Source organism: Chelonoidis abingdonii, chromosome 11, assembly GCF_003597395.2.
Source record: "Chelonoidis abingdonii isolate Lonesome George chromosome 11, CheloAbing_2.0, whole genome shotgun sequence".
Taxonomy (NCBI): domain Eukaryota; kingdom Metazoa; phylum Chordata; order Testudines; family Testudinidae; genus Chelonoidis; species Chelonoidis abingdonii.
Window position 1 is genome coordinate 27,185,591 of NC_133779.1, and position 13,364 is coordinate 27,198,954.

At 51.1% G+C, this 13,364-nt stretch overlaps 1 protein-coding gene and 1 long non-coding RNA gene across 3 annotated transcripts in view; both read left to right on the top strand.

The window, feature by feature from the left end:
* LOC142047451 (uncharacterized) overlaps nt 1-13,364 on the top strand; it is a 390,762-nt gene that overhangs the window by 364,289 nt on the left and 13,109 nt on the right. The window lies entirely within an intron of this gene.
* Nucleotides 1-13,364, top strand: part of LOC116822589 (excitatory amino acid transporter 1-like) — a 138,467-nt gene that overhangs the window by 118,807 nt on the left and 6,296 nt on the right. For both annotated transcript variants that reach the window (XM_032776573.2, XM_032776576.2), the window contains 2 exons: nt 9,783-10,016; nt 12,486-12,680. In XM_032776573.2, the coding sequence (XP_032632464.1) occupies nt 9,783-10,016; nt 12,486-12,680 (429 nt within the window). The remainder of the gene's footprint in view (nt 1-9,782; nt 10,017-12,485; nt 12,681-13,364) is intronic.

Consider the following 13,364-nt stretch of genomic DNA (forward strand, 5'->3'; position numbering starts at 1 on the left):
AGTAGTCCCCACGTCACCAACAAGTTTACAACTGACACACGCCTAATATGGGCACTCCTGGAGTTCCCTCATCCTCCTTTCATCAAGACACAACCACACCATCATTTTGCCATCCTAGATAGATCCTTGTGCACCTCTGCACCCCAAAGATCTATAACAATCCTTTTCTCATTCAATAAACAGGACCCCTCCTGCCGGTTTTTTTCCAACGACAAATTCTTCTCTGTAGTAAAGCTTTCATCTGGCCAAGATCAAACAGCATACAATAAAGCACACATAAAAATATAACAGATGGCCAGATACAGGAGATAATACATTACCTCCGAGACCTGCCTGAATCCAATGACTTAAGAAATATATTCCAGATAGACCACATAACTTCCTGCTAATTATCGTACGTACACTCTCAATATAATAGACCAGTGGCACTGTTCCAGTAGAGACCCGAATACACCCTTGGGAACTATAGCAATATCGAACCAAGGGACCCTGTAAAACCCATGCACCCCTGGCATGTGCCCATCTCCCATATGCACTAAATGGAGTAACCGGACACACAGACCCAACATCCACGAATCGTTTAGAAGGAGACCACAGCATACTCCCCCGTCCCATCAAGCCCGCCAGAATATTACCATCCCAAGTTAAAGAACCACTGACATTTTATAGATGTTGTCGAATTAATCTTAACAGCTGAAGAGAAAAAGTTCCAGGTATTTACTGGAAAGTGCAGAATGTCATACGCTGACATACGCTGCAACATTATGTTCACTTAAAAGAAATGACTGCTTAATGGAGGATCACACAGAAAAGCCATAATAACAACCCCTGACCAGGTCCGCCCCCCGAGACAGGGAGGTCCAGAAACCCCCACAGCACGGCTCCCGGATGACATAGCAACCACTCCGGCCTCCGCGGGCCAGGGGTGGGCCTGAGGTAGGAAGAGAGCAAGAGCAAGGCCCGTGCAAAAGGACTTATTTCTGGGCACATGGCTATGCCTTTTGTGATCGACATTGTCATAGCTTCCCTACTTCAGATCTGCCTTAAGGGTTCATACTGAGAGCCTAGCATGACCTCTAGCCTAATTACAGCTTAAGATCTGATAATCTGGCTGCAACCGAGCCAAAAGTTCCAGTGTTATTGGCTCACTCGGGTCTCCCCAACCTTCCTGGTAACCCCCCAAACGCAATGCCCTGAGTCTCCTAACAAGGGAAATAACCATTCCCCCACTCTCTCCCACCCCAGTAATTTCTCTCTGGCACACCTGAGAGTTACTGAATGCCCAACCGTCTTTTACATCAACACATACCAAGAACAGCATGTCTCCTCTCTTCCCACAAAGAGAGAACAACCAAGACAAGGAAACAGAAAAGATTCTATCTGTCTTCCCCCTTAGCTTCTTCGACGCCCTGGGACACTAGGAGAGTTTAAACACAGAGAGTTAAGTTCTCCCCTCCCCCTGTCTTTCCTTTCTTCCCACCAATTTTCCTTGGTGGTCACTAGAAAAAAAATCAACAGGTCTTAAGTAAAAGCAACAACTTTAATTAAAAAAGAAAGAAAGAATACGAATACACAGTCTCCCTCGTAATCTAGATGGTAAGATACAGGTGTTTCAAACTTATAGAAGATGAATAAACACATAGAAAAGGGATAACATATCTTAAAAAACCAAATACATAGTTAAGTACTTATAGCAAATACACAAAGACTCCACCACTAGATACAGACAGATGACAAACTACACGCAAACAATTTAAAAGAATATACTTCTGCTCTTGTACTACTGGGAGAACAGAAGATTACGAAGGACTGGATAGATGCCTGTCATAAAGCTGAGAACGAGCACAGAACAGACATAGACCCCAAGACAACTCAAAGAACCCACAAATTCCCTCCCTTAATACTTGAAAAATCGTTTCCTGATTGGTCCTCTTGTCAGGTGTTTGGTTCCCTTTGTTAACCCTTTACAGGTAAAAGAAACATTAACCCTTAGCTATCTGTTTATGAGAGACATGCCAGACTACGCCTTCGTCCACTTCAGACCTGGCTCTTGTCAGTGTACTGTCCGGCCGAGACAGCTTGGACACAATTCTCACTGTGCCAACGGAGGTCTTAGCCTCTCTGGGTTGATGGCTGAACCCCACCCTGGTGTGCGGGGGAATGCCATTCCATGCCCCACAGCCTTCGCTAGCCCTGACCACGGACGTGTCATCTCTGGGCTGGGGTGCTCACCTTGCAGGACTTCACACACAAGGTCTTTGATCTGCACAGGATATAACCGTACACATCAACATAAGGGAACTGAGAGCAGTACGGCTCATGTGTCAGGTATTCCGTGAACACCTGCAGGGTCATTGTGTCACAGTCTTCATAGACAACACAACGGCCATGTTTTACATCAACAAGCAAGGTGGAGCGCGGTTCTCCCTCCTTTGTCAGGAAGCCATACATCTCTGGGAATTTTGCATAGCCCACCCAATCGACCTAGTGGCGTCGTTTCTCCCAAGAGTCCAGAACACCTTGGCAGATCACCTCAGCAGGTCCTTCCTAGCTTACGAGTGGTCGATTCACCCGGATGTTATCCATTCTGTTTTCCAGAAGTGGGGGTTTCCCCACATAGACCTCTTCACCTCTCGTGACAATCAGAAGTGCCAGGTGTTCTGCTCTCTCCAGGGACGCTGCCCGGGCTCCCTGTTGGACACAATCCTGCTAACTTGGAAAGACCACCTGCTCTATGCCTTTCCTCCATTCCCCCTGGTCCACAAGATCCTTCTCAAGCTACACAGGGACAAAGCCCGCTTAATCCTGATTGCTCCAGCGTGGCCCAGACAGCATTGGTACACCACACTCCTCGACCTGTCAGTGACCAAACCAATTCCTCTACCACTGTGGCCAGACCTGATAACTCAGGAACATGGCAGACTATGCCATCCAGACCTACAGTCCTTCCATCTTACAGCATGGATGCTGCATGGTTAACTCAGTCCGAACTGCATTGCTCCCACTCAGTGCAGCAAGTACTCTTGGGTAGCAGGAAGCCCTCCACTAGATCCACGTACCAGGCCAAATGGAAGCGCTTTTCCTGCTGATGTGCCCAGAATTATGCTGTCCCCCTGCAGGTGCCAGTTCCTACCATCCTAGAGTATCTCTGGGTCCTGAAACAGCATGGCCTAGTGGTCTCATCCATCAAGGTACACCTAGCAGCAATTTCAGCCTTCCACCCTGCCGAGAACGGGCACTCAGTCTTCTCTAATCCTATGGTCAGCAAGTTCTTCAAGGGTTTGGAGTGTTTGGATCTGCAAGTTCGTCATCTGGCCCCTACATGGGACCTCAGTCTGGTCCTATCCAGGCTCATGGGTGCCCCCTTTGAGCCGATGGCCACCTGCTCACTTCTGTACCTTTCGGGAAGACAGCTTTGCTCATCGCTATTACATCGACGAGGTGTGTGTCGGAACTTCGGGCCCTCACAGAGGACCCACCATATACGGTATTTCATAAGGATAAGGTACAGCTGTGACCACACTCTGCCTTCCTTCCTAAGGTGGTGTCTGCCTTTCACATCAACCAAGACATCTTCCTCCCGGTCTTCTTTCCGAAGTCGCACACTTCGTGACGAGAGCAACAGCTGCATTCTCTAGATGTTCGTAGGGCTCTCACCTTTTACATCGAGCGAACAAAGCCTTTTAGAAAGATGCTCCAGCTGTTCATAGCAGTGGCAGACTGGATGAAGGGCCTACCGGTCTCCTTGCAGCGAATTTCATCTTGGGTCACATCATGCATCCGTGCATGCTATGACTTGTCTCATGTTTCAACTAGCCACCTCACTGCCCATTCTACTCGGGCTCAAGCTTCCTCCACCGCCTTTCTGGCCCATGTACCCATCCAGGAGATCTGTAGGGCAGTGACTTGGTCATCCGTGCACACCTTTGCTTTCCACTATGCATTAGTGCAGCAGTTCAGAGAGGATGCAGCATTTGGTTCAACGATCCTTCACTCCGCGACATCTCACTCTGACCCCACCGCCTAGGTAAGGCGTGGGAGTCACCTAATTGGAATCGATATGAGCAAGCAGTTGAAGAAGAAAAGACGATTCCTTACCTTTGTAACTGTTGTTCTTCGAGATGTGTTGCTCATATCCATTCCAAACCCGCCCTCCTTCCCCTCTGTCGGAGTAGCCGTCAAGGAGGAACTGAGGGGGCAATGGGTTGGCAGGGGCATATATCTGGTGCCATGGCGGCGCCACTCCAGGGGGCACCTCAGCTGACCCACCAAGTGTTGCTAGGGTAAAAATCTTCCGATGAACATGCACGTGGCGCACGCATACCTAATTGGAATGGATCTGAGCAACACATCTCGAAGAACAACAGTTACAAAGGTGAGTAACCGTCTTTTTTTAAAAGCAAAGAAATTAAATGCTCAAAAACCTTAATACAGTGTTACGATTGGCCAGCAGTGCCCTATGTCCTTCCAGATTGTGGAGAGAGACTAAACAGAAACCTCTGAAAACTAGAAAATACAAAGTTAAGATACATGCCACAACCCTCATTAAGTTGTTCCAACGGTTAATTACTCTCACTATTAAAGATGTGTGCCTTATTGCTAGTCTGAATTTATCTGGCTTCAGCTTCCAGCCATTGGGTCATGTTAGACCTTTCTCTGCTAGAGTGCAGAGCCCTCTGGTATCAAATTTCTGTTCCTGTGTAGGTACTTAAAAAATGTATATTGTTTGCCTGTGCCCAGCTTCCCAAGCAATCTAGATCACCCCGTGGCAATGCCCTGGCCTTTTTATCCAGATACTCCTGTACTGAGACTAATAATTTGTGATTGACTATGGCACCCTCCAGAATGGTGTCCAGTCTGGATTTGAGGAGATCAAGAGGTGAAGAGTCCACCACTTCCCTTGGTAGTTTGTTAACCCTTTAACTCATTCCCAGTGGCTGTTACCAGCTCTGGCAGTGGCCACAGTTAAGGTTGCATTGCAGGGTTGGCATGTATCTTAACTTTGTATTTTCTGATTTTCAGAGGTTTAGGTTTAGCCACTGTCCACATTCTGGAAGGGCAGGAAGCATCAATGGGCAACTTTAACTCTGCATTAGTGAGGTTCTGGAGCACTTAATATGTATTTGCCCCTTGAGCTAAAAGTGTTGCTGGTAGCAGTAGTAGGCAGTTATCCTCCACATGGATCAGCCAATAGAGGGGTGTGTGACACACGTTTTATCAGTGGACAATACATTGCTTGCCACACAGCAGTAGAATGTTGGGTATCAGGACTCCTGGGTTCTGTTTCTGAGCCTGGGACAGGAGTGGTTAGAGCAGTTGTTGCAGCCAAGAGAGCCAAGTGCATAGGTTCAGCAGACTCTAATTGAAAGGATGAGTGACTGAATCTGGGATCTGGATATTAGACATCTGGCATCTGTTCCTAATTGCCAGAAGTCCTGTTAGCTGTAAAATGGGGGGATGATACTGGTCTCCCTAAGGCAAGGATCTGAAGCCTTGCTCAGTGAAAAGGGCTGTGAACTCAAAAAGAGATGCATCCAACATGAGGGAAGTCTATATTAGACTTTGTTTTGACAGCTAAAGAGGAACTGAGCACAGAACTAAAAATGAATGGAAGCTTAGGCACAAGTGATCATGACTTACCACATTTATAATGTGCAAACAGAATAGAGTTCAGACCAGTGATATCAATAGCTGGTGCTTTAAAAGGGCCAGTTTCACAAGGCTGAAAACAATTATGAGCCAAGTCAGATGGGAGGAAGAATTGAATCAGAACAAAGTGAATGTCTGTGAATTAAGACCACTTTACCAGGCTATGTCTACAGACCTTACAGGGGCAGAGCCCTAACACTGCAGCGGCACTGCTGTAAGGTCTCCCATGTGGCTGCTCTCCCACCGGCATAATTAAACCACTCCAACGAACAGCAGTAGCTCTGTCAGCAGGAGAGTGTCTCCCGCCAACAGAGCACTGCCCACACTGGCGCTTTTGTCTGTGAAACTTATGTCTGTCAGGGGGTGTTTTTTCATACCCCGACTCAAAGTTTTACGACAAAAGTGCTAGTGTAAACATAGCCCTAGTTGCCCCAAAAGCCACAATCCCCCAATCAAGGAAGAGGCCATATTGGTTAACAAAGGACATTTTTATTAAAAATCGAGATAGTTGTAAAATGAACACAGTACACATTAAATGGATTAAAAACTGATGGGTCTCAAAATGTCATTGTAAATGGGGAATCATCAATTAGGTGCATTTCTAGTGGGGGTCCACAGGGATCAGTTCTTGGTCCTACGCTACTTAATATTCTTTTCAATAACCTGAAAGAAGATATAAAATCATCGATGATAAAGTTTGCAAATGACACAAAAATTGAGGGAGTGGTAAATGCTGAGGAGGTCAGATCTGGATTGCTTGGGAAGCTGGGTGCAAGCAAAATATACTTTTAATACAGCGAAATGTGTATGTGTACATCTGGAAACAAAGAATGGAGGCCATTCTTCCAGGATGGAGAACACTATCCTGGGAAGCAATGACTCTGAAAAAGGGTTGGGGGTCATGGTAGAGGTGGACAGTCAGCTGAACATGAGCTCCCAGTGTGACACTGTGCTCAAAAGGTCTAATGCAATCCTCAGGTGCATAAGCAAGGGAAATCTTGAGTAGGTGTAGAGAGGTTATTTTACCTCTGTATTGGCCCAGGTGTGACTGCTGCTGGAATCCCGTGTCATTAGAATGATTAATGGATAAGAAAACCTGCCTTGTAGTGATAGACTCAAGGAGCTCAGTCTGTTATAACAAAGAAAAGGTTACGGGGCAACTTGATTACACTCTAAATACCTACACAGGGAACAAATATTTGATAATGGGCCTTTTAGTTGAGCACAGAAGGTCTAACACTATCAATGGCTGAACATTGAAGATACCCCCATTCAGACTGAAAATAGGTCACACGTTTTTAATGGTGAGAGTAGTTAACCATTGGAACAATTTACTATGGGGCGTGGTGGATTCTCTATCATAAACAATTTTAAAATCAAGATTGGTTTTTTTCTAAGGGGTCTGCTCCAGGAGTTCTCCTGGGGCTGTTCTCTGGCCTGTGCTCTACAGGAAATCAGACTAGATGATCACAATGGTCTCTTCTGGCCTTGGAAGCTATGAATAGGTGACAGCATTGACTGGAGATTCTGAGCCTTGAACTCCTGGCACTCCTGGCTCCTAGCTCAGGGCACCTCGGCTGGTGGGTATTTTGTAGGGAAGGGACCCTCAGACTGTTGAAGAATGGAGATTGAAGGAGGCAGGACTGTTCTATAAAATTCAGGACCCCAAACTCATGGACCCACCAAAAATGTTGCTATAAGCCAACTCTGGAGTCAGGACTGGTTCTTATCTTTCTCTCAGCAACCGGGTCACTCTGTGATGCTGGGCAAATCACATAACCTCTGTGGGCTCAGTTTGACCATCTGTTCAGTGCTTGACGGCTTTGCATGGAAGCATTAAGAGCACAGGGTTTCCTTTCACAGGTGGGTTGTGGGGTTTTCTCTTTCCCATGGATTAATGGAATGTGCTGGACTGGCAGGCCTGGTCTCTCTGCTGAGACTATTTTGTGTGATGGTGTTTGTTGGGAAATGGCCACTTGTCCACTGCATTGGGACCATCATAGCGATTCAGAAGGGAAGGCTTCTTGCAGCACCTGCAACACTGAGCCACCTCCTTAAACAGGAACGCACTGAGTCAAGCTAGTGCATGCAACTTGTGACGAGCCCGTTCTTCCTGTTCCTGGCTCATGCAGGGCTAGAACCAATAACTCCCTGCTCTGATCACTGACATCAAAGTAATTTGGCTTCGAAATGCTTTGCTTTCATGCATGCCCAGCTGAAGGAACGGGCACATTCATTGACTGCAACCTGAGTTGCAGGAGATTTCTACTATGCAAGGGCCGGGGTGAGTTGGGGAGAGCTATGGCAAAGGGAGCTGCCAAGGGGCATTGGGGAAGACAAGCCCCTAAAACTATGGCACAAATCAGGTCAAAATCTCCCAAGGACAGGCTTCCTCCAGGGAGTCCTAACTGCTGCCTCCTGCTGGGAAGGTGCTTTCACGCTGATGCCAGAGAGGCAGAGGAAAGCAAGATACCTGAACTTTTACAAACTTCCCACATGGCTGAGTGTGAGCCCTGAGCCTCTTGAATGTGAACGCTTGAATGGGAGTCCCTGGGGTGAGCCCTGAGCCATGAGTGTGAGCCATAAGTGTAAGCCTCAAAGCCACAGTCTGAGCGCTGAGTGGGAGCCAGGGGTCCTGAGAGGGACCCTGAGAACCTGAAGGGTGTGTCCATAGAGCCATGGTTCTCTTTTGTCTAATATCTTTCCCTAACTTCACCTTCCTGTGATCTGCTCCATCTCAGGACTAGGGCGCCTTCTGCTGGCAGGCAGTCCTGCATTCACAGGATGCATCAGAGCCGGGAGCCCTGCACCCGTGGGATGGGAGCCGGGAGCCCCGTGCTCAAGGGTTCAGATGGGAGTCAGGAATCCTGCACCCACTGGAGCCCTGCACCTGCGGGATGGGAGCCAGGAGCCCCGTGTTCAAGGGTTCAGATGGGAGTCAGGAATCCTGCACCCCCGGGAGCCCTGCGCCCGTGGGATGGGAGCCAGGAGCCCCGTGCTCAAGGGTTCAGATGGGAGTCAGGAATCCTACACCCACGGGATGGGATGGGAACCGGGAGCCCTGCGCTCATGGGATGGGATCAGAGCTGGGAGCCCTGCATTCGTGGGATGGGATCGGAGCCGAAAGCCCTGTGCCCACGGGATGGGAGCCAGGAGCCCCGTGCTCAAGGGTTCAGATGGGAGTCAGGAATCCTGTGGGATGGGATGGGAACCGGGAGCCCTGCGCTCCTGGGATGGGATCAGAGCTGGGAGCCCTGCATTCGTGGTATGGGATCGGAGCCGGAAGCCCTGTGCCCACGGGATGGGATGGGAGCTGGGCGCCCTGCGCTCACAGGATTGGATCCGGGAGCCCAGCGCTCGCGGGATGGGATGGGAGCCAGGAGACCTGCGCTCATAAGATGGGAACCCTGCGCTGCCAGGATGGGATGGGACCTGGGAGCTCTGTGCTCGCAGGATGGGATCGGGGCTGGGAGCCTTAGCTAGGAAGCACTGTGGGGTGAGACGGGAATGGAGGAGTAGAGAGGGCAGGTCCCAACACAGGAGAGGATGTAAAGGCTGATGCAAACATAATGCAGACAAAATGTTTCCTGACCAGTCCCTCCTTTTACTTCTCTGCTTGGACCTGAGTTCAGCATCGCTAGCAACATTTGCTCCTGAGTCCCACTGATATTTCAAGAAGTGTTTACATGAAAATATCTGCATAGCCAGTGTTTCCATGATGTGCCTGCCTGCACCTCCCCCCGAGTTAATGCTACCTTCAGGGTGGAGGGGCCTGGCTGGGAGAGGACAGAAAAGGATTTGAGGAGCCTGTCATACAGAGGCCCATGCCATGAGGGAGGGCTGGATTTCAGTGGAGCAGCAATCCCACCCAGTGCCCCAGCCTGTGGAGTCTGCAGGGAACTGAGGCCACTGACGGACAGACAAACATTGCTTGGTCATCTGAATCCACAGGCAACTCTCTGCTCTCCCTGCAGCTTCGAGGAGGGGGCAGCCATAGCCCTATCTGGCAACTCCATGAGTGGCCTGTGTCTTTGGGTGCCCCAACCTCCTATGACTCTGTCCAGTGCGGGGGAGCTGAAGCAATTATGTGCGAGTCTGGAGTTCTAAGCCCTAGTCCCTGTGTCCTGTGACAGGTATGCCCCAGTCGGGATCCTATTCTTAATCGCTGGCAAGATTCTGGAGATGGACGACTTAGCAGTGATGGGGGGCCAGCTGGGAATGTACACGCTCACCGTCATTGTGGGGCTGCTCATACACTCCCTGTGTGTCCTGCCACTGCTGTACTTCATCGTCACCCACAAGAACCCATGGGTGTTCATCGCAGGTCTTCTGCAGGCCCTCATCACAGCGCTGGGCACCTCCTCAAGGTATGCTGCTTCCCAGGCAGACTGCACTGGGCAGGGGCACTGCAGCCCGTGGGTAGGGTTGCCAGGCATCCAGTTTTCAACCGGAATCCCTGGTCAAAAAGGGACCCTGGTGGCTCCAGTCAGCATTGCAGCCTGGGCTGTTAAAAATCTGGTCGATGGCTCAGCAGTGCTAAGGCAGGCTCCACGCACCTCCCGGAAGCAGCCGGCATGTCCCTGCACCCCCTAAGCACAGGAGTGATAAGGGAAGCTCTGTGCACTTCCCTTGTCCTGAGCACCAGCTCCGCAGCTCCTGTTGGCCAGGAACCACACCGATGGGAGTTGCAGGGACGGCGCCTGTGGATGCTGGCAGCGCATACTGTGCAGAGCCGCCTGGCTTCACTTCCACGTAAGGGCCAGATATGCCGGCCGCTTCTGGGGCAGCATGGAGCCATGGCAGGCAGGGAGCCTGCTTTAGCCCCACTACGCCACTGACTGGGAGCCCTCTGAAGTAAGTGCTGCCCAGCTGGAGCCCAAACCCTCTGCCCCAGCTCGGAACCCTCTCCCACAGCCTCCCTCCTGCACCCCAACCCCCTACCCAGCCCAGAGCCCCCTCCCACAGCCTCCCTCCTGCACTCAGCCCAGAGCCCCGTCCCACACCCTCCCTCCCTCTCTCCTGGAGTCTGCACCCCACACCCCCTCCTGCACCCCAACCCCCTACCCAGCCCAGAGCCCCCTCCCACACCCTGGGCCCATCGTTTCTGGCCCCACCCTGGAGCCCACACCCCCAGCCCAGAGCCCATACCTCCTTCCACAGTCCAACTCCTTGCCCCAGCCCAGTGAAAGTGAGTGAGGGTGGGGGAGAGTGAGCAATGGAGGAACGGGGGCTGGATTGAGTGTGGGGAAGTGCCTCAGAATGGGCAGGCCCTCGAGGGAGGAGCAGGGCAGGCGCATGGCAAGAGTGTTCGGTTTTGTGCAATTAGAAAGTTGGCAACCTTACCCATGAGGGAGGGCTGGGGAGCTAATTAGACCTCATGGGACACATGCTCAGAAGCTCCCGTTATTCTCAGTGGGTGCTGAACTCTTGCCACCACCAGGCCATGGTGTGGGAATCCCAGCTTCTTGCCCTAGAACCCAGTCCCAAGCCCAGCAAAGTCCCACGGCCTTCCTTGGGCCTTGGATTGGGGCTGTGATCATGAGGGCAGGCTGCCTCCATCTATGTGCATTAGTGAATGTCCCAGCCCTTTAAGGGGGCTTACGTACCTGTCTGGGAAGGAGAGTGGTGGCGACTTACCTGCTGGCCCTGGACTTGTACACCTGAGCTCTGGGCCCAAACTCACATAGCACTGGCCTGGCCTGGGGGAGACTGCTCAGCATGCCACTCACAGACACACACTCACGCACACACTTACATGTGCTCACACACAGAGACACGCAGTAACACGCTCACATACACGTGCCCTCACGTACATGCTGTCACGCACATGCACTCACACACATGCTCACGCACTCTCACTCGCTTTCACGCACTCACATGTGCACTCACGCTCTCACACACATGCTCACATGCACTCGCACTCATACATACTCACACATACGCACTCATACATGCATTCACTCTCACACATGCATTCACACATGCTCACAAACACATGCACTCACATATGTTCTCACTCGCACACTTGCATGTGTTTTCACGCATACACGCTCACATACATTCACACACACTCATGCACTCACACATGCTGTCATACACACACGCACATGCTCTCACATGTGTTCTCACACCCTCACATATATACGCTCAGACAAGGCTGTCTAGTCTTTCTCAGTGATTGGGGAGAAGGTCCTCAAGACCATTGTCTAAGACTGGTGCAAAGAAGCTCAGGAGGGTGCCACCCTCCTGCAGAACAAACATCTTTCTATGGAACCCGCTGCTAGGCCCGCTCCTGGCCTGACACTGTCACTCCCAGCCAGCGGCACGGCTGGGAGTCCTGACACTCTCAGGCAGCTGCAAAGTGCACTATACCATCAAGAGACCCACTCAGCCTGCACCCCATCCCAGCAGCCACTTCTGACCTCCTCCTCTACACCTTATAGGGCAAGAAAGCAGGGATAATAACAAACCAAGGAAGGGCCAAGCATGCTGGAGTGCATGGCCTTTGCTCTTTCCTAGAGGGAAGGCAGCGTGGTTTAGTGGTTAGAGTTCTAGGAGTCAAGAAATCTGGGTTCTGCTCTTGGCTCTGAGCTTAACTCTGCATGTCACCTTGGACAAGTCCCTTTCCACTTTTGTGCCTTACTCTACAATACAGAGGTTCTTGGAGGCACCATGCCAGGGGCCAAGTCCTTGGTCCTTCCCCCAGCATAGGCTCCAGTAGCCTTCAGGGCCTATTCCTGAGGGAGTGGGGGTCACAAAACGCCTCCGGCCAGGGCCCACTCCCTAGTGCAGAGGTTGGGTGTGGCTCTTTCATGGTGTTTGGGGTTTCCTTTCAGCTCGGCCACGCTCCCCATTACATTCAGGTGCTTGGAAGAAAACAACGGGGTGGACAGACGCGTCACCAGGTTCGTTCTACCCGTAGGCGCGACTATTAACATGGATGGCACAGCTCTGTACGAGGCTCTGGCAGCCATCTTCATCGCACAAGTCAACAACTTCGAGCTTGACTTCGGGCAAATCATCACAATCAGGTGACTGGACCCGAGAACCTGTGCTGCTGGGAGGGAGTCTGGCACTGGGGGACTCCCGGGGCAGGGCTTGACGGCTGACCCCAAAGGGTTCAGGCACCTGTTCTGCTTTCAAAAGGAACGGAGACAAGGGGGAAACAACAAATTCAGTCTAGAGAGGGCCCCACCCACCTCATCTCTTTCCCCATTCTGTCCATCTCCACCATGTTCCTAATGCAGTCCCTATAGTAGTGAAGTGCCCTGATTGTCTGGAGATGAGCAGAGGGGAGGCGCTTGCTGCCCCATCCCTCAGAGCCCTGAAATCTCCCTTTGAAATGAGTGAGTGCAGGGGAGGGCACATGCTGCTGCTGGGACACAGTAGACCAGAGTATGGATGCAGGAAGCAGCCTAGGTTCATGGCCACTGCAAGTGTGCACTGTGCTGCATGCCTGACCACTCACTGCCCGTGGGGATGGCAGGCACCTGCTTGGTGATCGAGGCGAGAGAGCTGCTGAAACTGCGGCTGATGGGATTTGAGCACCTTTGTGATACACTGAATTTATTACTCGCACTACCTGCCTCTTTGGGTGACACTGGCTCTGTGAACCGGCGCTGGACTAGATCGGCGCATAGGAGAACTCCTGCCTCTCTCAAAGTTTACAGGAGGGTTCTTTACCCCACGCCAGGGACTGGGGTGGATTGCGCTAT